This window comes from Lepisosteus platostomus, chromosome 8, assembly GCF_059453375.1.
Source record: "Lepisosteus platostomus isolate fLepPlt1 chromosome 8, fLepPlt1.hap1, whole genome shotgun sequence".
Lineage (NCBI taxonomy): Eukaryota > Metazoa > Chordata > Actinopteri > Semionotiformes > Lepisosteidae > Lepisosteus > Lepisosteus platostomus.
In genome coordinates, this window is record NC_142618.1 from 60,284,200 (window position 1) to 60,311,383 (window position 27,184).

Sequence of the window (27,184 nt, forward strand, 5' to 3'; positions counted from 1 at the left end):
TTCGGTTTTTCTCACTTTAATGAGGCCCTTACTCAGTGTACGGCATCAGATGTGCTAACTAAACACTCGCCTGCGAACATTTCTTTGAGAAACAATTATACAATACATATTGCGTTAGAACAGAGAGTGCTTAAGTCTGGATCTAAAAATCCAGTGGTGTTGTCTCTGATGAATAGTAAATGTTGAAGTGATTACTTCTAAGCAAATTAATTAAAACATTAAATAGTAATACAGTACAGGATTTCATCATTCTTTCTTGACAGAAATCACATACTGGTAGCATACCATACTCTTAAAAATTATCAACACTTACAAACGATTTACAGTGTCATTGTCTGCAATTTGACCCCAGAGTGATGAAACAGAAACATTACAGACAGCCTTCAGTGGAAGTCCTGCCGAGTTTTTCAGAAACGCTGAGTGTTGCTGTCGGCTATTGTTCACCGACGTTCCACTGAATCGTAAAAACAACAAGCAAGAGATTCATAATAGGAAATTCAAGCAGATCGTGTCTGCAGCTTGGCCATATCCACATGTATCGCAGTTCCCTCAGGAAGAGCAGGAACACACTGCTGTTCCACCCGCGAGGAGCTGCAGGTAGACCTTTCGGAACAAAGCTCCTCAACAAAAGCATCGTGTCCGGGGCTCCCCCTGCAGGCTCAGGGTGTCGGGATGCAGCTCGGAGGAAAGACTGCAGCTCTTAGGTAGCCCTGTCAGTCTCTGTGTTTTCTCCTGTGAAGAGTATCTCACTCCATTTAACAAAGGCTAGCCTGTACGACTTCGGCCCTGTTCCAGCTGTGCCCTGGCCCTCTCGTTGAAGACAGCCCTGGTTGTGTCGTCCCCCAATCCACTTCCATTCACCTTGGGTGAGTTACTGTCATTAACCCCCACTGAGGCGATCTAGAGGCTCTGCTTCAGGCTTCTGCTTCAGCTCCAACACATCGCGGAACACCTGGAGGGTTGTTGTCGTCCATCGTTGAGCAGCTTCTGGGCTTGAAGCTTCCGAGTTCCTGGGCCCGGAGGAGTGTGTTCCCTTGGAGACAGGGGGGGTGGGGCAGGGGGAGGGGAGGAAGGGGGGGGGGGGGGCGTGGGGTCACGACCTACACCAGGATGTCGCTGCGCTTGCTACACCAGACCACCAGGGCCACCATGGCCAGCGTGAGCATGACAGGGACAAGCACCAGGACCGTGAGCGTGGTGTCGGGGGGGTCAAGCAGCACCATGTGGTCCAGGGTGCAGTTCGAGAAGAAGTGTTTGTGGATGGTGATGATGTAGCTCTCCACCTGGGGATTCGGCCAGTAGCAGCCTATCACCTCCGCTTCTTGCTCGGTGCAGGTGGAAAACGAGTAGTACTCCCTGCAGGCGAGAGAGGAACAGCGCGTGAGCGTGGGGGCAGAGCCCTCAGAGGCCAGGACAGCTGGAGCAGACGTTTGGGAAGTGTAATTCCCCTCTCACTGGAAGGCAAGCAGTTTGAAAGCAGTTGCAACACAAACACAGGCATGAACATGCTTCCCGATAGTCTGCAGGTGCTCGATTAAAAACAGACCCCTCTGCTGGCAGTTATCATCTCTTAAAGAAATTCAGTAGCTTAAAAATGAGAAATCCATACAATGGTGTGTCTTTAAAACATTATTTTACAATGTGAGACAAGCACAAAAAAAGTAAAGGTACCAAAAAAACCTCCAATGAATAAGATATAAGAAAGTGTCTTGATAAATTAACCGACATTTCACTGGCCCGGGTATACCTGAAAGCTTAGTATTCTTGATGCAACTAAATTAGTAGCTGCATTGTGGCAAGATAAACTGATTTCTGTTTTGCCTGAAAAATGTGGTGGTAAGAATCCACATTGAGGGCTAACCATGGAGAGAAATCACTCTCTCTTAAAATAACTCTGTTCTCTGTTCCTGTAGTAATACTACTACTACTACTACTACTACTACTACTACTAATGAAGATGATTTCTTGATATGATTCCCCAATGAGGAAAAGGAACAAAATTCCATTTCAGGCATGAATACAATTTTCTGTCCACAGACATAAACATAGCAAAATCAGCATTACGTCTCATTCCGTTTTAATTTTCATCCCATCAGAATCAGATTTTAAAAAAAAAGAAGTTACAAAACCCAAGGGCAGCAAGGGTAGCACATGGTCTATGAGCCCTGGAAGCACAAGAAATTGATCTCCTCCACCCTTCAGAGAGCAGGCTGCCATCTCTGGCCTCTGTCACTGGCCTCTGCAACGTGTCCAGAAAGTTTCAATTCAATGGCTAATGGCCTGTTTATTGACAGGAGTGCAGCAGAGCATGTGGGTAGGCTGGGTTCACAAACCCTTTCATCTGGGACAGCTCTGGGCTCTTCTTTTAAACGCCACAGAAAGCAATCAAGTGAGGCTTTTAATGCTCATAGAACCCAGTAGAAGTGATCCGCTGTCTGCCTTCTAAATGTCTTCATTCGGTCCTGAAAAATATTCTTCTCAATGCGTTGTGTTGTAAGCCTAAAGTGGCCATTAGCAGGGAGAGCCAACAGGGAGACTGTGCTGTTAACCCTCGCCACGCTGCAGAACCTCATCGACTGCAATCGCCTGATTCGCTCTGCTTATCCATCATCATTAACCTCAATTGGTTAGTATAGAAAATGATGTTGGCAAATGGTCTTAATTTAATTCTCTGCTCTTAAGTAGCTCTAGCAGCTCGGCTCAATCTTGTCCAACCACTATTAGCATCATAATGATCTCAGCCCAAAATGCTCCACAGAGGGCACGGTGTAATTTGATGTTCGTGTTTCCATAAGGCCAGTACTCTAGTCTGACTTAAAGCCTGCGGTCACACACATTCAAGTGAAGTTTCATCCTGTGATTCATCATGTTTTTTTATGTGAAGGCTAAATGTTACTACATCCATGGCGTTTGCTTTGGATTTTGGGTTGAACTGTAATTTCCTTTCTGAAACTTCCCCTTTCCAAGCAGTCGGCTTGCTTGTCTGAAAGGGTGTGCACAGCTCTAGGTCTCCTGCTCGCTCTGGAACAGTGGTGTTTTGGTTGCCTGATTAATGAAAAAAGAGAGACTGAGAGTGAGAATGTGTGGAAGAACAGCGGTGCTCTTTAGCCACTGATTAAAGGTCAAAGGAAGGTTGTGCAGCTTAGCGCCTGTCTGCATGTGAGAAAATGTGAAAATCTGCATGTGTAGCTAGAGCTAGTTTTTTTCTGGGAGGGGATTCTGGTATTATAGACCCTGGCTTTTTGCACTGAAAGTCCTGGTAGAAATGGCAGACTCTGTTACTTAGAGGAAACCATTGCTGTGGCTCTTTCTACATCTTACACTAGAAGTCAGCTAAAGGAGTCTGTCTAACAGTGACCACCCCCCCCCCCCAACCCCTCCATCCCAAAACTGTCCCAACTTAAAAATAAAAAGAACTACACAAATATGCCTCAGAATAAACCGTAGCATAAGCCAAAGTGAAAATATTGATGAAGCAGAGACTGACCCAGAAGTCCCAGAATAATAAAACTAACAGAAATGATAGTAAAACAATCTGATAAAGGAAATTCAATATTTGACTTTAAAAAGCTCTTCTCCATGAATTTGAAAACCAAAGTTACAGCTTAACAGAAATAAATGTAAATTTAATAATTAATTTGAAGTCTGTGATATACTGTAAGCTTGATCCTACCCAGTAATTCTCCTTCAACACTGTTAATTTGTATTAAGTGTCAGTATGTTTAACTTTTTTTGGAACTACTCAAACATTCATTTTACTTTGGGTCTTGCAGTCATTGTTTTTTTTTAGACCCGGTTGAAAGTCAGCAAAAAAACAGTACTCTGTGAAGCGAACAAGGTTCATTTTAAATTATCTGCCGATTGAAAGAAGTCACTGTTGAGCCATAGCTGAAAATTTCAATTCATTCAAACTATAGGAGTGTTGCACAAACACATTCGGCAAGACATTTAAAAATCACCTTCTGAACAGCTGTACTTCTTGAATGTGCAGAAGTGAAGCAGAGCTACAGCTCGACAGACAAAGGGACAAATTCTCATGTTGATAGTAATATTTTTCCTAACTATTGAAGATGTCTGTACGATAGTTTGTGCAAATTCACCAACTACACAGTTTCTGCTTTTATGTGTGTCATGCCATACTTATGAGAGAATGGATCTTGTGAAGTCAACATTACTGAATTCAATAAAATGAAATGAAAGTATTGAACATTTTGCATCCGATATCTGTTGATAGCAGGACTAAGAGAACTGAGATTTGTGATGTTCATTTTTAGCTCAAGTCTGCTTTTAGAATGATCCTTCCATTAAACACTGGCATGCCAGTATCCAATTCCTTGAATTTTGTCCCACTTAGATTGCAATAGCCTTAAAAAGAAAATTGGCACTAGTTCATATGAGACAGAAGGGATCGCAGCTCATTCACTCCATTGAGGAAATCTCAGGATTCATACAGTAATTAATTCGGTCAGAATGGGTGAGTTTCCCAAAATACTAACAGAATACATCCCCCCAAAATGCGTGTAGCTTCTCATTTATCTTTGAGCTTAATGATGGTGGACGTGGTCCATATTTAATTACAAAGACAAATGTAATGTAGGAACTGACATTTAAAATAACCACACAGTTTACTGAAATCCTTTTAAGACTGGAGAACTACACATAACCCTCTGGCATATGGCAAATCACATCATCCATTTTCAAGCAAAAAGCAACAATGGATTTAATCGTCTGACATTTCACCTCAATTACTGTGCTGAAACTATTGTCCTGCCAGTCAGTGTCACTCTTCCCCCTCTCATTCAGAAAAATCGACGTTTACTAACTTTACTGGAAGCATTGTTCGTCATCCCTCTCCTTACCTATCCCACATGCTCTAGATTCTTCCCGTTTAGTCCGGACTGGATGGATGAATTTCATTCCGCCTGCTTCACTTTTGTTTTTCATTCGTCTGAGCAACAGTATGTGACCTTAAGATGGGTTTAAAGCAGGGAGGGCTCAGGAATGAGACCAGGACATCGATTTCAAACCTGGGCTTCTTTCCGAATTTAAGTCATTTTTGGTTGCCTCGTGTGTCGGGTCCGTACCACGGTGAAAATAATCAAACCTTCATTCGGGCGTCGCCTTCCACAAAGTATTGCGTAATGCAATGATTCAGGCTAATTGAAAGGTATCATATTTATACATGCCTTGGCTTTGTTTCCTGCTTCTGTACAGGAAAAACCACCCCAAACTCTGACAACATATTAAACAGCGTCCATACTCTCTCTCGCACGATACCTCTTCTTGTGTAATATTTCCTTCTGGGGCTGAAATCATGAACCATTGTTTTATCTGACCGCGACACTCTTCCTAATTGCTCCTGTACCCAGTATAATCTCGCGCACACTCCTCGGTGTGTACATTTGGTTTTCTCATCTAGGCAAAGGCTTTTGCACTGCAACTTTTCCTCCTAGATCACGGGTCTCCTAGACGGCCCCAGTTCAGCAGGGCTTGTAGATCACAATTTTATCACTGATGCTAAAACATCTGGAAGCATTTTATCACAAGAAAATAAACAGGTGAATGATCAAACTAAATAATTTTCAGATTACTCTCAAGTCCATGTAACCTTCAGCATCAAGGACCTGAGCTCTCTTAATGGCACAGATTACTGTGCAATTACTTACAGATACAGACAATTACTTTTTCCATCAGTGCAGGGGAGCTCAGTCTTTCATTTTTCCTCATTTCTCCCCTTTAAAAATAAACCACACGAATATAAAATAAAATTATTGTGTCATATGAATGTGCCCTTTTTATTTAAATTTTATTCTTATTGTAAAATAAAAAAGTAATACAACATAAAACTAAAACAGTAGTTACTTTTTAAGAGTTCATTGAAATTTAAACATCATGTTTGTTATTATTTATGTCATAAATGGGGAAACATTTCCCCAAACAATAGAATATAAATATTAAATATTTGCTCAGGATTAAATATTAATTGCCTTTTCTCTATATCTGTGGGAGCAAAATAAATCTATATTAGTATTTGCTGAATTTATATTATTTCTCTTTGGCATTTCATAACACTCAAGTGTCAAGTCACAGGAAAAAAATCATCATCTTATTTCTTTCACAAAATCAAAAACGTGTGACATTAGCAGCTTGTCTCTCACATCCTAGGACTAGTTAAATACTACAGTCGAATACTGAATCAGTAGATGCAGAAGACAAATGCAACCCATCTTTCCACAAGACCTTTGGGTAATACTGTTCAATGTATAGAAAATCAGCACAAGCTTGAGTAGGAATATTTCTATAATTTCTTTTTCAAATTCTGCGATTTAGCCGCAATAAAAGCTAGGATGTTGATGAAAATGGGTGACATTAGTAGACTGTGATGTTTGACAATGACTGCTAATGTTATATTCCCACAGTGACATTTTAATATATCAAAGGAGCTGTAACAGACTCTGTCAATAATTGCCTAGAGTATTGAATGTTCTATTAATATTTTTAATCATCTTCTTTTATTCCTCATTTATCCTCTGGTGATTTCACTCTGCTGTTTCAAAGTGAGGGCTTACAGTTTTAATCTGTCCTCCAGTCCTTTTGTTGAGAGCTCGTAGATAAGTAATGATTAGCGGCTAATGTCCCTAATTTATTATAAATGGCTGTTAATGTTGTCTCCAAGCAGTAAATTAAAAAGAGCGTAAACATGCATGATGTGACTTCGATTGAATATGACAAATATCAGACATTTAAAAAAGTTCAAGGCATTTAATCACTTGCAATAAGTTCATTCCTAGTTTAACATCAGCTATAATGTGTTGTTCTGCTCCACCAGCAGATGTGCCGAGGACTAAGCCACTTGTCAATCCCCTGCGTTGTACGGCTTTCACATTAACCCAATATTATCAATGAACTTCCTGCCCTGTAATTTATTCTCATGGTGGTTCGGTGGAAAAGCTTTTAAAGAGGGAAACGTTCACCAGTAAAAATCGAAGAGTCTCCGGGATTTGGTGGTGACTCGTGTCAGCATGCTCCTCACGTCCAAGAACAAGTACATCAGCAACAAATGACTGTACTGCTGGCAAATGATATTCTCCAGGGGCCACGGTGGGCAGCTTTTTAGTTTTGGAAGCAGGTGTCCTTATCCACTGTCAAACAAGGAAATTCCTCGCTCTCGTCAAATACTCGCTATCCAGGGAACGCCCAGTCCTGCAAAATGATGATTGGGATCTTGGCCTCTCGGGGCAGCAGAAGAGGGTTTGTCTGCTTGGTTTCACAATAGCTAAAAAGACGAACGTCAGCGCGCTGCACTGGGTGCACTTGTCTGCCCTCCGCTGGCATCCCTGTCCTGTCTTGACATCGTTTATTGGGAGCCTGTCAGAGCCAGCGCACCCTGCCTCTATCAGAGCTGGACCTAGGGACCACCACCCCTGCAAGTAGTGTTGTTGGTCTGTTCTCATTTTGTTGTGTAGAAAAATGGGAAATGAATGGAAAACTGGTTCACAAAAAAACAACATGTGACTGCATGCAGTGCAGTACTGTAGGCACAGAACTGATAGGGATGAGCCAACTACTGTATCTCACATTTTATCAAAGTAAAGGCTTGTGCATTGTTTGTTACAAGGGGGTTAAACCAGAAAGTAATGAAAAATTAGATAGGAAGTCTTATGATTTTACAGTGCAGGCTGTGCTAGTTTCAAACGAGAAACAATTTGTGGAAATAGTAGTTTGCATATAATTCAATCGCATAAATTCAGAAGTTCCTTTTCCTAATGAAAAATCTCCATGTTTTCATTTGCTTCAGGCGAGCAGCCACAGTCGACTCAGCCCACACTTTGTGTTATAATCACACTTCATACTCTCCTTTGCTCATTTGGAAACATTCTCGCATTAAATTAAATGTCATTTATCCTTGTCTGTTTCCAGATGAAGAATCAAACACACGATTTTACAGTATGATTTGTTTTTCTAATGCTCTAGGAATAGGTTATTCAAGATCATTTTCGTATTCCGGGATTTTACACACTATTTGAAATTTGTCTCGTATTAAAAGAACCATAAAACCATAAACAATAATTGAACCACATCTCCAGGTAAACCTGTATTTAATAATTGCACAGCTCAGAAGATGGAAGTTTATTCTTCCGTCAAGCTAAAGCTACATTATTTCATTATACTATACACAGGCACAATGTGTGTGTAATTTAGTTAGGGTGCCAGTGATGTGGCTGTAACATCACAGAGTTTAAAATTGCAGATAAAATACAGAACCTGTATTGCACTGCAACAGAGAATCTGAACATTTTTTTCCTTTGCAGGAACACAGAATTGTACACCTCGAATGCTTAAGTCTGTTCTGTTTTGAAGGTCTGACAGTCTGCAGGGACTGTGCTGGAAGACTCTAGGTTGGGTAACACATCACATAGACAAGTTTCTGAAACCCCTGGCTATCCTGGGCTGGTTATGAGTATAAAGGGTTCAGACTGAAGTTGTCTGTTAATTCTGTGAAGCAGTCAAACTTCTGCCAACGCACACAACACACACTCATACTCTTCAGATATTGCAGTAGGTGCCACCCACTTTTCTCCACTGATAGGTAGGGGAAGCTACTTTACTTGATGTGCAATGTCTTTCTAATGAATAGAGTGATGTGCAATGTTTTTCTTATTTGTTTTGTAATAGAATAATGTGCAATGTTTTTCTTTTCTTCTTTTTTTTTTGCATTCTATTTAAATGAACAGGAGTACATTGTGTCCATCAAAACATTCCCTCAGGGGACAATAAAAAAATCTTATATTTTCTTATTTTACTTTTATCTTGGTGTATTAATTAACTGTTTTAGACTTAAGAATGTCAGGTTTCTTTGTAACAAGGAACATTGTGTTTTTGGAGCAAATAATAATAATTTAATAGGTGGGAGAAGTATGACAACTGACGACCCACTTATTCTGCTGCAGGGCACTTGTGATTCCAACATCTGACGTGCAAGTGTTAATAATTTATAATAATATGATATGCTGGGGCATTAGGACCCACGCAGGGTGAGCGCCCCCTACTGGTCCCACTAACACCTCTTCCAGCAGCAACCTTAGTTTTTCCCAGGAGGTCTCTCCATCCAGGTACTGACCAGGCTCACACCTGCTGAGCTCCAGTGGGCTGCCAGCTGTGAGCTGCAGGGTGATACAGCTGCTGGCAATGTAGCTGCTGTTACGTTTGACTGGATTAAAGGACTTCACTTTGGTCACAACAGTGACTAAATATTAAATATGAATGCTGTATAATAATGTGTTTATAATAATAATAATATTCTTACCAGATAAAATGCGTCAAGTTACACCAGTTCTTCGGATCCACATGCATCATCTGATTCTTAAATTGCTCGCCACAGTCCTCCATCACAAGCAGCAGGGCTGTTTCGTTGCAGAGCTTTGAGTGGGGTAGCTGGGCTGTCTTCACACGTGTGTTTTCTGTTGCTGGAACACATCAAGTAAATCGCATTAATGTTGCAGATACCTAAATGTGGGCTAGAGATTCAGCTAAAAAGAAAGCAGTGACAGAGAAACACTCTCTAAGTTAATAATTCCTTAATAAGTTAATAATTCTACACAAAACGTTGCTGCATCACTCTGTTTCTTCTGCAGGGTCATGGCAATAACGTGTAACCACACTGTTTGAAACTTAAACAGTCAGAATGACAAGGAAAGACAACAAGCTAATATGCTATCTGTCATGGTGATGTTAAAATATTGCAAGCTTCAGTACAATATGGAAAAATATGCAAATACCCAGTTTTACATAGAACAGAAACAGAAATCGATGATGGATTGCTGATGGCATGCTATCGGCTCAAACGTTCCAGCTCTGGTGATGTATTGGTCTCAGAAGCAAAGGTCAGTAAATAAATTATTCTGAGAGATTCTGCTTCTCGACAGAGAGAGTCTCTTCATGGTGTTTCATCCTAGTTTTAGTTACGTTTTATCTTTCCTTTTGAGAAGAGGTCCTAGAAAACCGAGGTCACGACAGGGTAACAGATGAGTAGTTTTGAAAGCAGTGGGTTTTGTGTGGTGTGCCTTATGTTAGACACCTCGCTTGCTGAACAGCTATCCAGAGAAAGTCCAGGGAACAGGAGACGTGCCACAGAAACACTAGACTTTGAAACATTAAACTCAATATAAAATTCACTCTTTTGGATGGACTGTGGCAAACCTGGAACCTGTCCCGGGGGATGGGGGAACACCCTGGGACCCCGGACAGGTTCCAGGTTTCCGGAATCCTTACTGGGAATAAACGGCTTTCTGATCGTGGATGGGTGGGTGGGCCTTTGACCAGGTTTAGTGTCACTCCCAGGATCCTGAGAATCCTGTTGATGACACGGCACTATTGTGGATGCTTACCTGACAGCCCACTTGTCAGCAGGGTGTTCACTGAAAAATAAAAACACGCCATCAGGTTAAAGCACAATCACGGCAACAGGATGGGCAGGCAGTACTAGTGTCCTGATCGCTGCAGTCAAGGTTTCTTCCCACAGTGCTATATCATGTGTGACTCATACTGTACAAGCAGGCTGAAGAACTCCAGCATCTCATCATGCTACAGTATTTTGCAAAGAGCCTGTAGCAAGTAACATTCTGTTAAATTTAATGAATGAACTTTTATCTAGCACATGCTACAGATACACACAATTGTGCAGCACTCTCACACTGAACATGTTATATCTTTGTTTTCTGAGAAGATGGAGGAGCGACAGTCGTCCTAGAAATTTGGCCTTGTGATATCAGGGAAAACCAGTCTACTGTCGGCAAGGTTCTGTAATTACATTTAGAATGTATGTTTTTGAATATTAAAACACTTTAAACATATTAACCTGTGTCTAAAAGAGCAAAATGTCTGAAGCAGAAAAAATGCGGGCTGATGTCTGTTCAATATGCCACCGAAGAAAAAACAACTACAATGAAATGAGCACACTTTTTAAATGAGATTTTTTTTCCAAGATTAGCTTCTTTTTTCTAAGATCACCTTTATGTGTGAAAACTCAAGAAAAATAAACTATTGCTATAAAAAGCAGCCTGCGGAAAAGGATACAGATTAGCCATTAAAGTGTTTGACATGTAAATTGCCAACTAAAATTCAATTTTGAAAGACTGCAATAGACTGTGATGGGATCGTTCTTTTAAAAAATGTCTTTGAATTTCATCCACCTTCACAAAGCTGGAGTTTTATACCTAATAATTGTGTGCAATAATTTGCAGAAGTAAAAAGGTCCCTTAACATCCCCAAAAGATCTCAGTGAGTGAACTTTCTTTCTTTAAAGTTTTTTGAAGCACATCATCTCCTCTCTCTCCAGACTGGAATTAATATTAGAAACTTGTGTTTGATGGACGGTCACAAGCAGCCTAGCTTTAGGACACAGCCACACAGTGGCCTTTCCACAAACACCAAACTTACTCCCCGGCGGTAGAAGGCTTACCACACTAACCACAGATTTGATTCCCCCATGCTGCATTTTTCTCCATAAGGATCTGTCCCTCCAGATGCAAGGCGATTAGGAAGCCAGTCTTTGTCTGTGTCCTCTACAGAGTCCTTCACTATCTACACTGACCTCAGGTGAACATGTCCACCATGACACCTGACATCCCTCTCTGACACCTGATTGTTTCAACGGACAGCGGCGGGTTTCTGTCAGGCCCTCATCCCACCACATTCCCACACGGAAGCGCACCCGCGTTAATCCCAGTCCAGCCCCGCGCACTTCTGCCAAACGACACCGCTCCTGCCAATCAGCCAACCACGGCCCTCCACCAATCAGCGCTCCATGAATTCACTCCATGAATCATCAGTTCCTCCTCTCACATTACTTAAACCCTCCACTCTTTGCCCAGTATTGGTCGTTCTTAGGAGCTCCTACCTTGCCTTTGTTATCGAAACCGGCTCATCGCCCTTCCCGATTCGAAGCCTAGCCCTCACCTGCTCTGGAAGCTACCTGCTTGTCTCCTGACCACCTGAGGTACCGCACAGGGTCCGTCCTCCCGTTTGCTCAGCGGGTCATTCGTGACAGTTTCTCTACGGGAGGAAATCTTTAAATAGCCCACATTTCTACGGTGCAGTGGAGATACTATCTCTATAATACACACCTTCAAAGTCGATCAGTGATTGTAATTATATTTTATCAAATTGATTTTATCTACTATTTTAAAGAAATCTTGTCATTTCTTCCCAGTTGAAATATTTATTTTTCATTAATGATACTTCAAAAATACCAAGCGAGCATGAAAATGCTGAATACTGCAAATAAATTTGTAAAATGACAAGATGAATTAATGAGTGTAGAAAATAAGTGTGTCATTCCGTGGAGATTATTATTGAAGGTTAATATACTGCAAAAACCTTATTGTGCAACACTAAATATAGCAATTTCCTGTCACAGGACATGGCAAATTTCAAAGCTGAAACCCTTTGATTGTTCAGTGTGATAACTTCAAACAGGGCTCCTTAAAATGGGTGGGGTAGTCACCAAAATAATACTTCACCATGTGAGATCCGTGCTGTGTTTTCAGACTGTGGTAGCTGCAGTTAATCTCAAACTTACAGAAAACTTCTCAATTGCTAAAAACAGACTTTTGAAGCATTCTGAGTAATTGATGTGTCACTCTTGTGTTGGGTGAGCCACATTTCTCAGATACAGCAAATTAAAGTAAAAAAATCAATGATTTTCTGTTATGTAAATGTCTGTGTACCACACCCAACCACAGATGACTGTCATCTACTGTTCCACTAATTGAATGCCTTCCACTGCAGCCTGGTAAAGCTGTTTTCCTGGAATCTTTATTGATAATAACATGGTGAAAACACTCATTGGAAAGTCTTAAACCTGTTCAGAAAATGTAAAAAAATCTATACCCCATGAAAAGCACAAAGAAGCAGGCCATGCAGAAAACCTGGGCTCAGTTCTAGTGGCAAGAAAGGTATCATTCTACTAATGGAACATGCATCGCAGTTCTATTATCGCAGCTTTGATCAAATCTGTGGCACATTCTCCCACAGTAGATGTAGAAAGGCTGAAGAAGATGCTTTTACTTTTCCCAGGTTAAAATAGGGCAGTTTTACTCCCTTTATCCAGGGGTTCACAGCAAACAAGCCCATTGCCCTTGTCTCTGAACTGCTGACACTTAAAACCCTGCCTCCCAGGTCTCATGAAACACCCAGCCCAAACAGCCCTCGTCTTTCATTTTCCCAACAACCTAACGATCTGCTGACTCTTTCTTTATTCCCTCCTGTGTGCCTGCTGGAGAGCCCAGAGTGTCCTAGCACTAAAATAGCCTGGTAGCTGTCTTATCTGGTACAGCCTATAAGCTAACCATCACACCAATATTTAATATTTTGAACACCTTTTCAGGTCAACTATAGTCCGTTCTCTTGCTGGAGTGTAGTCAGTGAATTCTCACTCTATAACCATTGAAGTAACTCTACCGAGAAATTCAAGAATTACCATGTCCAGTCACATTCTTCTGGAATGCAGGGTCACTTACAAGTCAACCTGTATTTATTTGGTGTTGTAACAGTCACGTCAAAAGCAGCGCGCCTTTTAATTGTACAGAGCAAAAACTAAAAAGTCGATTTTGGTAACAATTTATGAATGTTCAACAAACTGACTGCTGAAAGCAAAACAAAAGGATTGATGTGGAAAAAACTCAATGTGAATGAAAAACCTTGTTTTGTTCGAAACAAAGTGAAATCAAGTTTTCTTACTTCAGATCAGAAAACAAAGAATTGCATTGAATGACTTCTTCCTTACTTTAATATGACTGAATTTATTTCGTATAGCTTTGTTGATATTATGCATAGATGAAAATGCTATTCGCCACAAATATGCTTTCAAAATTAAAATAACTGACTTTATGTTTTACCAAGAATTCACTGTCTGCTTGCAGTGTGGTTCACTGTCTCTGCATAGTCCTTTCTTCCACTTTCCATCAAATGGAATGGCATATCTCAAACTTAAATTCTTGAATCTCACTATACTCATGAAACACCTGGCCCAAGCAGTCTGAGGGGGTGTATCCTACTGGTGGTTGGGAGGGTATCAGGCTTGTAATTGTCCAGTACAATGGTTTCCCATTAGAATATGTCAATGGAAACAAAAATAGACACGGCCACTGTCTTCGTAACTCACATAAGATCTTGTGGTCCTTCAGTAAGCCTCCATGGCCTGTTAGTGAACAGCTGTGGTGAGAACTGACCAACACCCCTGTTAGATCTCCTCTGATACTTTGTTTGTGATTTTTAATTTAAAGGAGGTGACAACTAAATTGGGAATTACTATTATGTGTGCAGTTATTCTCCAGGGAGTAATACTCGCTGAGGAGTGCCACAGGGGTCATTACTAGGATCACTGTTCTTCATTTATATCGCTGATCAAGTTTCCGGATGGTAATCTGCTACTCACGTTTGCAGATAATGCCAAATTAGGATGATTGGCAAACATGAATAAAAGAAAAAGACATTCAAAAAGATATAGAAAAAAATCACAACTGAGCTAATGTCTGGCAGATGACATATAGATGAATATAGACAAGTGCAGGGTTTTGCATGCGGGCTGTAAAAACAGTCTACAAGCAAATGCAAAATGGGAAAAACTGAGCTAAAAGAGGCTGCTTATGAAGAAGACTGGGGCATTGATGTCGACACATCATTAACATTTTAAGATAAGATCACTTTATTAGCCATATACAATTTCTTGCATTAGGAATTTATCTTTTGGCGTACCCCAGCTTGCTCTATTTTCAAGGCAACGTGGGAAAGTAATTAAAAAGGCAAAGAGCAAAATGCTAGCACACAGTTAGAAACAGCTTTTTATATCAAGGGACGTAATAATAAGAAATTGTAAAAGTCTGAGAGAAGGACAAGACCCGGATTCAAATAAAACATCTCCTCTGTTTACCCTTTGTTTACCTGTTTACGATCATAGGAATATGGATCTAGCCGACCAGACATTCTCTTCAAGCCAGTGCCCTGCTTTCTGGTTACACCGTGTTGATTTGCTCAGCATTGTGACACCACAGCTATTACTGCCAGACAAGACAGGTCCGTGTGTTTCCCCGCTCCAGTTCTTCCGGGTGCTGGAATTACCCCTTTAAAATGATTTAGCAACTAGGCCTTCCTGCTGGCAGACTGATTGGCAGTGGGAACCGAATGTGGCGAGAACGTCTGGCTTTCCTGCTGCTGGCTCCGCTCTCCGGCGGGAAGAACACAAAGAGCACATGATTTTCCCATGCCGTGTGCAACGAAGACTGGACCTTCCCCAGTCCCAGACTTGACAGCTAAGGTCCGTCATTCATATTCGCAATGAAGGCAAGCGACAGAGGCCGCTTCCCAGGAGGAACTGTTCACCTTTTCGCTTTAGAAAAGGAAGAGCGAAACGAACTCCGTACGGATATCGCTGCAGCCTGCGGAAAAGTAATCTGGTTAATCGCCGGAGGAGACTAAAGCAGAAATCAATTACTTCGCTTCAGTTCTGCTTTGATTTGATTTGTTTGTTAACTTTCATCAAATGTATCTTGCAGGGTTTTTTTTTATCAGAATAATGAAGGCACAGTAGAATGGGCCGTACTCCCTGCGTGGAGAAATGCAAGGTTAAAGCTTTCCCATTGATTTCACTGCGTCCTCACAGTGGGGGTTCCCAGCTCTTTGGCAGTAGCTGAAAGACTTTTTGGCACTGGGTGTTGTCGTATATAATGAAGTACAGCTGTATATGGGTTATGTATAATCAAGCGTTCGTTGGAGCCTTCAGAACTATTTTAGTTTAAAAAGTAATTTATCATCTGCAGATTATCTTCATCTTTAAAAATAAGTGAATCTCTCTCTTTTTTTCCTTTTTTTTTTTTTACTCTCACAGGAAGCATTCGGTTTGGAACAGTTCCTCACGGAAAAGCAAGGTACAAGTTTTCTCTGAGAACATCCTATCGAAGAAAGAAACCAGACGATCAGCTCTCGGGGGCTCCCACGTGAAAGACCGATGTCTGCCTTGAAGTGCAAAACCTGTCAGTGCTGCCAAAACACAATCCCTCCACATTCACTCATCCGAAGCCGCCAGCGGGCTCCCAGCACACCCATCGTCACGGCCGCCAGGAAGGGGCAACGCTATGGGGCTGCTCTGGTGGCAAACGCCACGCGCTGCAGGTGAATCCCCCTGCAGAATCAGCAGACAGAATGGTTCTGCATGTCAAGATAAATGCTCGGCGCGCAGTCCTTCCTGTGCTCACGGCAGGCAGTGATGACACACAGTATGGGGTCAAAATGACACATTCCAAAACAAAACTAAGATTTTTAATGAAAATATGAGATGTCTCTTACAATACAAGTTTGACAGATATTACTGCTGATCAGCTAGTGCTCAAAGCCTTACGATCCTAAGCACAGTGGTACCTTTTCGGTCCTCTTTTTTTTCATGATAATGGTAATTGTTTTAAAGAAGTAAAACAGCCAACTCAGAAATTAAGCCCCAAAGATTAATATATTTCCCTTCAGAGAACAGCGAATTAATCTTTTTTCTTGAATTTCATTTTAGCATAACTTCCTGATGAACACAAATTACAACTGACCTGAGATTAAGGCATGAAGTAAAATGTTGTTGTTATTATTATGCCTTTTCACCTACATTTTCCTGCGTATCATGTGGTAATCCAATCATATCATATCTTTGCTTTTATACCTTATTTGGATGGCATTCAAATGTGTGGCTGTTGAAAATGAGACATTAAAAATTAATTTAGATGTTAAGAAAGGGTTCCCAAAAACATTTTTTTTTTTCACCAAGAATTCTGACTTTTTTTTGTTGGAATAACATGAATGTTTCCAGTTTTAAATCTGCAGGCAAACCATAATCCTGTACGTTGCTGGTAGATATCTATCCTTGTTTATCACCTCAGCTAGCAGAATTACCATAAGGAAGGAAAGCCTCTATTTCAGAGATCTAGCATTTGTAATCAAAGCACCTTGAAGGGAATTAACATCCATGGTTAACGAAGATTAAGCACAGAGATTACAGCAGGAAGAGGAGCAGAACAAAATCTTGTGCTTTTGAAGTGGTACTGGTGAAAGAGAATCACGTGCTCTGACAATGTTCCAGTGGATCACTGACAGATCTACTGTCTCCCCTTGCAGCCCTGACAGATCCAACACTCCCTTGAGCCCTTCAATGATATCACTTTGAGCTGGCATCTGACAGAGTACAAGCACACATGCAAACTACAAGCACAAAGCAAAACGAAAAGAGTATCCACACTAACACAAGACTCTGATGGAAGGCTGTCTTTTTCCACTTTAGTTTCCCATCAGCTGACAAGCATTTATAAGGTCTGACACAAAAAAAATATTTTCAAAAATTAGCAAAGATACATTTTAAGCAAGAAAAGGAATCATGTTTTTCCTGGAAGTGTTTTAAATTCCAAAGCAAAAAGCGCCTTTTGTTCCATTGCCATGAGCGACTAATGGTTTTATTTTCAATCAGGAAGATCAGTAAATCTTTTTTTTTTTTTTTTTTGGTTGTCCCGTAAAACTGAAATGTCAAATCCACTTACTGTGAAAGAGCATCAGTTAAGTAAAATAATTTTCCATCCATCCACTTTCTTACTACACACAAAGACACAGACACCAGGCCCAATCGTCCCAGAAGTCATCTAACCTATGTTTTCAGACTGTGGGATGAAACCAGAGCAGCCAGAGGAAACTCATACAAACACGAGGAGAACATAGGAACACAGATAGCACCTCAGGTCCTGAACTAAACACAGGGCCACAGTGCTGCAAGGCAGCTACACTGACCACTGTGTCACTGGGCCACCTGTAAAGTATAAGAATAAGACTATAGAGGGCAGGAATGTCGCCTAACTGTTGGGTCTCACATGTGAACAAGGAAACATCGTGTTTTTTATCTGCAAAAAAAGTCTGAAAAAGTCCTCCAAAGAAACAAAAGGGAAACTTTCAAAATACAGGATCCAGGAACTGTGAGGCATCTAAGTTAACCATGACACGGTGTATATTTGAGTCTGAAGGCTGTCATCTCTTAATTTCTAGAAGAGCAAAAATGCAAAGAAAAATCCCTTCCTCCCGTTTAGTCTACCCCTTCTAGCGTGACACTAAAGCACCTGTGTGTGTCTACTGACTGCAGTACCTGGGGGTCTCATGACACCACATCCCTCACGGCTCCCTCAGCTCCAGACTGAGCACAGCCGTGAAGAGCTCACATGGGCACCATCACAACCCGGCTGAAACACCTCCTGGGGACAGAACCACCACCTCCTACTGCACATGATCATACAGCGTCTAGTTCTTTCTAAAACTAAAACCAAGAAAAACAAAGCTTTCAAAGTAATTCATCTCAAACAGACAACACAACCCAACCAGACAAAAAAATGATGTGATCATGGTCTCACTATATTTTAAAATGTTGAGTCGTTTTTCCATGGATATGCCCTCCCAATTCAGTAGCGGTAGCAGTTGATTAATTCACCTTGATAAGCAAGACACTTCTACCGCATGGTGCGAATGAGGACTTGTTACCGGTCAGGGTTATTCCTTATCTGCACGGCTCTGTGCTCCCCAGCGTCTCCCGGGAGAGTTCGCCCAGCCTGGAGGAGCGGTGCAGCACTGTCTGTAAAGCACTGCCAGCTCACAGGGCCTCACAGGTCCCGGGGTTCAGCCTCTGACATCGAGCCCCACCGGAGCTCAGCCACCTGTGCCCTGACTCACAGAGAGCCACTGCACCGGCCCACGATCACACGGCTGACATCTGTGCGTTAGGAGCAAGTGACAGTTTATTCCGTGCTGAAAAAGAAATGAAAACAGACACAATGTTTCCGCTGTGGAGGCTTCTTCAGGTGTGCTTTAGGGCTTCGTCTGAGCTCCAGACGAGCATCTTTAACGGTGACGACTCACAGAGCCCTGGGGAGACCTGTGTGCTCGGCCAGTAGCTGTGAGCTGTATTTTGGAAACGTTCGTCCTCTGCCATTGTCCCATAACGACCGATTCGGTTCCTGAAGGCCGGGCTGGCAGAGGGCCCCCTGTCCGAGACCCCCCCGGAGGCCGGCCGAAGGAAAAGCAGGTGCAGGGAAAACGTCCCAGGCCTCACGAAGCGCCGCGCTCTGGCTGGACAAAGGCGAGCCGGGACAGGGTGTTCACGCATGCTCAGGGACCGAAAGAGACACAACGAGTCCTGGCTGATCCACGGACCATCTTCACCAGTGAGACCTGCTCTATATCCCTGGGAATGCCAGGCCAGCAAGACGTGGCCAAGAAAGGGAAAACTAGGACTCGCGAGGTTTTAAATAGCCAGGGAGCTTAATTCCCCTCAATAAAACTGAAACCTTTTAAAATGCATTGAGACACACATCAGGCTCCTCTTGATTGAAAGCAGAAGACTCCAACCATTTAAGTAAAGACAGCGATCTCCATGATCCACACTCTCTCCTCTTGGAGAGCAGTGCTTTCTGAGGATGCCTGTCTGTCCGTGTGAGGAGTCTTACTTCCTTGGCCACATTGTAAGATTCCTGCAGGGTGTCAAATCACAGCCTGCAGAAAGGATATATTCCCTGCTCAGTGTTAAAGAAAGATACAGACTTCATCACTCATTTCATTACACTACATCACTTGCTAGACTAGTGAAAGTTTCAAACAGATGTGCAGGAATAGTTAATGTCCTAATTTTAGAGGAATACAGAATTTAAATGCAGACTGGTGACAATAAGTTGCTGTTTGTGCTGACTTGGCCATCACCTGGATGTGCATGTTTAGAACAATTTACTAGGGGCGCTGAAGCACGCAGGTGAACACAAGCACAGTTGCTTCACGAAAGAAAGACATCATGAAAAGACCATTATACTGTATCTGAGCTTCACTGCCAGCCACAGAAGATGTGAAATTATTTTACACTAAGTACACTAAATAATAAGACTACCATGCAGACACAAAGAATTTCATCTCTTAATTGTTTAATTGAAACTGACTAGTCTTTGAAATATTTATATTTAACAGCACCATTAAATGTTATCTAACAAAACACTACATCACTCTGATGTGATGTCCTGGAATCCTAATCCAGACTGATCCCTGTACCCTGTTGTAGGGTCTGTGTACGACGCAATCAAATAATCAGGAATTAAATGGTTTCAAACAGACTGGCTGTCCACAAGATTTACTGCCATATACTGTAGGCACAGGAGATCTGTCACTCAGGCCGACAGCTCACATGCATGGGGTTTAATAAAACACCACAGGACCTGTCACAGGTCTATGATTAGATCATGAGTTGATTGGGTTTGAGTCAAGTGCCAATGCTAAAATGGCAGCGTTAATTCTCTTGCCAAAAACATAATTACATCTTCTTGCTAAAACGATGTATAAAAACTCTCATTCACTCATGATATCACACTCATTGTAAACACTCACTCAGGTGCTATATCTGGTTGGTTCCCATGAAAACCATTTCTGACTGTTCTGGGTAAAAACAGGTCTTGGAAAATCCTAATACTTTCACACAGGGGACAAATTGCAGCCTGTCCTTAGGGCTCTGGCCGCTCAGGGCTGTTAATCGCGTCCTTCGGCCTTTGCCTTTGGTCTACTGAAGAACCAGGACAGCAGCCTGTTGCACGAATGTGGCTGGAAGCCAAAAGAGAAGTTGGACAATTCACAGCCGTCAGAGGGAGAAAGCGACCCATGTGCGGGGCGCAGCGCCGGGGGGTGGACAGCCTGGCCGGCCACGGAGATCCACGGAGGGCTGGCGGAGAAAACCGTGAACCGACCGGACGCGCAGTCCCGCCGCGGATCTCGGAAAAGAGCAGGTCTGGCGGGATCAGGACAAGGAGGGAATATTCTCGGACTGGGAACAGGCACCGGCTTGTACAGACCACGGAATAAGCTTTGTTTTCGGACGCCCAGAACCTCTCGATCCGGCGAGCGCTACCCGAACAAGGGTGTCTGAATAACCGCGCTCCGGGGCCGTGGCGAGTGGGGGCTCACTGCCTGGGTCATCGCTCGGCAGCAGGCGACCGGGAGAGATGGCCATACCGGGTCCGGGCGGCGCCGGGCGGAGACGAGCTGCGGGGCGGGCGATTGCGATCGGTCCCCTGGCGACTGGGAGCTCTGGAGTCACAGGAAGGGCTTGCCACAAGAAATCCGCAACGGCGGCGAAACGGGGAAGCCAGGCATGGCAAGCATCCTCAATATGCATAAGAAGGGCTACAAAACGGGGGACACCCATGGGCTCGTCTTGCCCCTTTGGTAGTTAGTGGCTACTTTGTCCAAGCGTCTCTCTCAGCTGGTTCTCGAACGAAGCCAGTGGAGGTCATCACGACGGCCGGGCAGCCTCTTCCGCACTTGTGTCCTCTGACCTGTGTTTCGCTCTCTTATCTCCTTACGCATTGCGGAGATACAGAAAGTGAGCAGAACATGGGGTTGTAGTAGGAGTTGGGTCGGCAACGTTTTGGGTTTCTTGGTGTCACCTCCCGAAAGCATACGTACACTTTCACACTGATGTAGCAGGTGCCCGCTGCATTTCTAACTGTCTAGAACTAAGGAAGGGATCGCAAGTATGAGCATGATCACTATGGAGTATGAGCACGATCACAAAAGGGGACCAGGAGTATGATCTTTTTTTCTTCTTTCTGGACTGTTTGCTGAAGCCTTTTCTGCCGCTGCCTCCGACAGGAAACAACTGTTCGGATAGCCCGCGGCCTGCACAGAGCAGCAGGCCTCCTGGGCTGTCTCTGCTGAGCAAACCGCCATACGAATGAAAGGGCTTTCTCCAGCGCTGGTGCCTTCTGCCCTCTCGCTGTGACGGGAAGAAGTGGCTCTGATTTATTGTTCTCTCTCTCTCTCTCTTCGGAACCTAAGTTTGCTACTTCGAAGCCAACAGATGCAGCCCTCGCTCCCCACTCCCCGCACCCTGACCTCTCCGAGTCATTTCTCCACTGGCTTGTGTCTCAAAGAAAAACCAAGCCCCTCGGGTCCACCTGAAATACGTTTTACATGCCCTGAAAATGCAGTTGCGCTGTAAAAACTTCAGTGCTAGTACTTGCTTCATGATGACGGCATCAACAGCAGAGATTGTATTAATTTAATCTCTTCCCAACCGCTACATATCAAATATAAATCTATACATATAATTCCTATCACAAAATAGATGCAGATTCTCCTCTCTGAAGATCTGACCAAATGATCAAGACCACGTTTGTTCAGAACATATAGAAAACCACATATTACCAATTGATAAGGAGTATAATGACTAATACCTAGTAAGAACTTTAGACATCTCCATTTGTAAGCCTTAATGTTGCTCGGCAATTCAGGGCTTTCGTCTGTCACAATGATTAAGCACATAACCTTCAAAGTGTTTTAAAACAATCGAAAGGCAAATCAGACACACGAATCCTCTGTGTGGTAGCGTAGCTGCTTTGCAGTTGTTAAATGTAAGAAAGCGAATTTGATACTGCCTCAGGAGGCTAGTCAGTCAGATTAATACGGACAGTATTCAGTTTTTGTAGTTAAAAGCATTCGTAATTTTCAACCAATGTGGCATTCACTATTAAGGAGTAGTGAGGAAAAAGGTAAAACCGTGTAACAAAAAAAAAGTCATTTTTTTCCTTAGACGCAGTCATTTCCACACCGCTGCGCGTACACGCATTTACATTGTGGCCGAAAACTGGGGCGATGTTTTATTTGATCAAAGCAAAATGTTCGGAGCTGTTCCCTGTTCGTTTAAAGACGTGCTGGCGTTTGCGCACCACTTGCTTAATAGGTAATTGGAGCACATCGCGAACTTCTTCATGAGCGTCACCTTAGAGAAACTAGATCAAGCTTTATCAGGGCCGGTCCGGAATCCTAATTCATGCCCACATCAGAAGGGGAGAATCAGCACAGGGAGTTCGTGCAGAATAACAATCCCCTCGGTTTCTGAGGTCTTGCCTGCAGTTCGTTCAACAGCTTTGACTGCATATCTCACCGACCGCTTTCCAAAGCCATTCAAAAGTGTGTGAGGCGCTCAGGCTGTGTGTAAAAACGTGATATTCAGAAACACGCTCCTTAAGGACATCTCATTACCGCGAGTAAAACAGCACAGGGCAGTTCTGGAGTGCTAAAACGGAATGTGTAAGTTGTAAGCTTTTCATTTTAACTTTCCCCAAGACTTATTTATCTTATCCTGGGCTTCAATCCAGCAATACTCTTCCCCAACTTTCTGCCAAAGAGTTAAGTATGTTCCTCTGAGCCTCTGAGCATCCCCATCCCTGCCGACTGCGTGATCCCGGCACGCCAAGAGCAGTCGCCGGCCAGCAGAAGCCAAGGCAGGCTTCCTAACCGAGCGAAGGTCCTAAACTCCCGCGTATGTGTTTTTGTTCTGGGGTGACCTTGAAACCTGAACTCTGATATCGACTTTCGGTGTCTCTTCACCTGATTTCCATTTCATTTCTGTGCAATGCACAGATGTAAACCGCAGTTCCCCCAGACGGACATGCCTTCTTTTGCAGTGAGATGTAACACACAACAGCAGTTTTCCCCCCAATTCTTCAGAATCCAGCGACAACAACGTAAACACTTCATTTCAAAGCATGATACCTTTATGTTACACGGGTACCTAATGTTAAAAATGAAGTTTTTTTTTAATTCTTTGAAAGGAATGAATGTTCAATGTCCTCCTTCATTAACTACAGGGCACGGAGCGACGCACAAGTCTGATCAGGAATCTGACAACGGCTGATTTCAGACACAGAGAAATAGATACCAAGCATCGGTGACGTGTTTTAAACTTATTAAGGAATTACAGCATTGATAAATAATTAAAGTATCATTATGATATGTCGTATTTTTACAGTTTCTCGCATTCATCGTAGCGCGCAGAGCTCCAAAATGATTGATACGAGCGACTAAGTAGCCCTCGGCGCAGGAATCACGAGTGTTTTTGCGTTTAACTCGCAATCAACTGCGGGCTGGAGAGAATAAGATTAAGGTATGACAAATCTTTATACTGCAGCCCTGCTGTAAACATTTTTTCCTATGAGCTACACTAACGAAAATAAGAATACCGAGATAACCTCGACACTGGCGGCAGCCGCCTTCACACAAGCGCAGAGTAACAAAAGCCTTTAACACGGATGCGAGCTCAGCGTGTCATTCAAAAACTGAAGCAAGACTCGGTTCTGTAGCATCAACTACTGTACATGGTAAAAGTCAGGCTGTATCGATTACAATGATAACCAATTATTATACCCTTACAGAAACATTACATGTATCGTTACTATCATTTTATTTGCCTATGAGGCGTGACTGTACAAAACACAGTTACCTAATGTAAATGGTATATATCGTGCTCATGTACTCAATTAAAATGACAAGGCTAGCACAAACTGCAGATACACTCCCATTGCCGAGCTCGGCTTAATGAAATATTAACATGTATAACATCACACAGATAGTACGGGTAACAAGTAGCACTGCGAGCTGCCTGATGGTATGTATCCCATATTTACGGTCAATAAAACCGATAAGAAAGTCGCATCGCCTATCTGAAAGTTGAGAGCATCAGTTGCCGATTAATTTCATAACCCCAGTAACCAGATTCTAGAAGGAAGGGGTTCGCGATTAACGCGTGTTTAAACGTTTCGTCGTCGGACCCCGACCACATTATTTTACAGCAAATCCTATATGCTGTTACGGGGATTGCTGTATAATCTGAGCGGCAGATACAGGGTGCGCTCAAGAAAATGCCTTCTGAAGTATCGCGGCTTGTGTCGATACCGAGGTTATCCTTTCATTAACGAGAATCGTTCAGATTACTTACAGAACTAGGCGTCGTACCTTTTCACGCTCCAGTTTATTAAATACTAGACAGGTTAAGTAAATCAATCTGATGGTGAGGATTTCATCCCTCTTAGGGAGATAATGATCTTAAATGTAACTCACGCCTGTGTGTTCCTTCTGCAATGTGGTCCATGCAACAAAAAAAAAAAAGACAGTACTTACCTACAATCCCAACAATTAAAAGTTTTAACACAAAGAGAGCATTTTTATCCATTCCGATCAAAATGAGGATCCTGCTTCGAAAAGGATGTGTTCGACACAATTTCAACTTGCCAGTAAATGCCTGTAGCAAAACATAATTCACCCGAATGGTCAACGCGAGAGCACGGGAAGTTTTTCGTTTGCGTGATCGATTTCCGTCCTTATTTTTAATTCCAGATTTGTTTCGGTTTTTCCCCCCCTCCTAATTAGGGTCGCGCACAGCAGTCAGTTCCACTGAGTAGTTCAGGGTGTTGATGTGCCCATTTTGACGCTTTGGGAAGTCTCCAGCCGACACGGGGAGGTACAGTAATCCTTGAGACTGTGCAGTGAAAGCAGCGGTACCAGGGGGTTCTCCGCCGGCGTGTCTGACAGCGCTCGCCTGCCCACCTCCCGGGATGACAGCGTGAGGTCCGCACAGGCAGGTCACTGGCGCACAACAGAGAGAGGAAATCACATGGCGGCCAAAATAAACACCAGCCTTTCCTCACCAACGCGACGTCTCGCCGCTCCTGGGCTTGTGTTACGTCCCCTTCCTCTGCCCTCAGCAGAGACGAGAACTTCGTGCGGCGAGTCTCCGCCGAGTGGGAACACCCTAACTGGTGAACGAGCTGACCGCTTTGTAAACCTCGCCCGTGACGAAGTTTCGGTATCTCTGACGAGGTTTCTCTTCGTCGGACCCCTTACATGTTGAGGAGTAAACAAAACATCTGAATGAGCGACATATATATATATAAAAACAGACACATTCGACTGCACGCTTCCTTTCGATGAAGACATGTGCCCAACCGGTTTATCCTTGACCATTACCATTAATCGCTTGATGAACGAATGATATTCAGCTGCCTGGAAAAGGGCGAGGCTTGGCATTTTAGCTTGCAGTTAGAAGTTTTAAGAAAAGGATTTTTCTTTGCGTCCTGAATGCAGGATTATTTTAGGTTTTGCAGCCAGCCACGCCACCTAACAATTATAAGGGCGCTGGGACCTTTCTCCCATCTGCCATAGGTCCTTCATAACTCCTGCAACTACCAGTGGACCCACAGGCCAAACAGGTCAGCTATGCTACATGTTTATGCCTGTACAGTCTGTCAATATACCCATAACACAAACATTTCTATCAGGCCCTCCGGAGCTCAGGTGAGGCCCCCTCCTTGTTTGGGAAGAGGGGTAAAACATGTTTTAATGTAAAGACTGGCGTGATGGGAAGATTAAGGCGGGCATTGTGAAACTCCTAAAGGAGGGTAGATTCAGCACTGAAAGCCATGGACTGTAGTCGAGAGTCGCAGTATGTGGTGAAAGTTCCACATTCGACTCAAGTCGGGAAACAGAGCTGAAGGGTTGAAGTGGGGGACCAGGCACCCCCTCGTAGGGGACTGACCTACAGCTGCCCACCTGTCACACAGAAAATATGAGACCAATTATTCCCACGGTCCCGGGGCGCACACTCTCCAACCTCCATGTGTCCTGCTCTCCAGCATCTCTGTTCTCTAACACCAGCTGCCCCCTCCTGCCTCAGTAGGATACTGTCCCAGTCCCGGCCGTCCTGATCAGTGTGATCTATCATACATCCCTCCCAACACTCTGATTTTATTAACCAATAATGGCTAAGGGGATGGACGCTGGGGCCTTCAGTTTCCTCTGTTTCACCTTCTGTCTCAGAAACAGATGAAGTTTCTCTCTGCACGGGTTTACGCTGAACAAGGAAAACGGTACGCCTCAGGGCACCATCAGGTGTAACGATGAGGATTCCTTGCATTGATACAATGCATTTCATCTCAAAGGATCCCAGGGGAGATCTCGTACACATAGGAGGGGATCCGCTATATCTACCGCTGAAGTTCAGCCCCACCTGGGAGACACACAGCGGCCATTCTGCGCCAGCAGCCCCACTGGGAGACACACAGCAGTCCCACCTGGGAGACACACAGTGGCCATTCTGCACCAGCAGCCCCACTGGGAGACACACAGTGGCCATTCTGCACCAGCAGCCCCACTGGGAGACACACAGCAGCCCCACCTGGGAGACACACAGTAGCTATTCTGCACCAGCAGCCCCACTGGGAGACACACAGCGGCCATTCTGCACCAGAAACCCCACTGCACAGTGCCTCAGGTGGAGAAGTGAGATAGTACAGTACTTTACTAG

The 27,184-nt window shown here is 43.4% G+C and overlaps 1 protein-coding gene and 1 long non-coding RNA gene across 3 annotated transcripts; one reads left to right on the forward strand and one right to left on the reverse strand.

Annotated features, from left to right (window-relative positions):
- LOC148657641 (receptor activity-modifying protein 3) lies at positions 1-25,650 on the reverse strand. Of its 2 annotated transcripts, XM_088644159.1 has the most exons (4): positions 25,003-25,647; positions 10,389-10,418; positions 9,308-9,467; positions 1-1,356 (listed from the first exon to the last, which is right to left on the reverse strand). In XM_088644159.1, the coding sequence occupies exons 1-4, from the start codon at positions 25,052-25,054 to the stop codon at positions 1,101-1,103; spliced, it is 498 nt and encodes a 165-aa protein (XP_088500285.1). In that variant the 5' UTR covers positions 25,055-25,647; the 3' UTR covers positions 1-1,100. The 2 variants fall into 2 exon arrangements, with proteins under 2 accessions (XP_088500285.1, XP_088500286.1); XM_088644160.1 differs by lacking the exon at positions 10,389-10,418 and having other exon boundaries at positions 25,003-25,650.
- LOC148657642 (uncharacterized) lies at positions 9,638-16,308 on the forward strand. Its single transcript, XR_015941026.1, has 2 exons — positions 9,638-9,884; positions 15,887-16,308. It is a non-coding gene; the product is annotated as an uncharacterized LOC148657642 (long non-coding RNA).
- Positions 25,651-27,184: the final 1,534 nt, after the last annotated feature.

What these genes read in the sequence shown, in the direction of transcription:
- LOC148657641 (XM_088644159.1), bottom strand. Translation starts at nt 25,054, where the DNA reads ATGGATAAAAATGCTCTCTTTGTGTTAAAACTTTTAATTGTTGGGATT. An exon ending in TTTAATTGTTGGGATTGTAG is followed by an intron (nt 10,419 to 25,002) that starts GTAAGTACTGTC and finishes TTTATTTTTCAG; the next exon opens with TGAACACCCTGCTGACAAGT. An exon ending in GCTGACAAGTGGGCTGTCAG is followed by an intron (nt 9,468 to 10,388) that starts GTAAGCATCCAC and finishes GATGTGTTCCAG; the next exon opens with CAACAGAAAACACACGTGTG.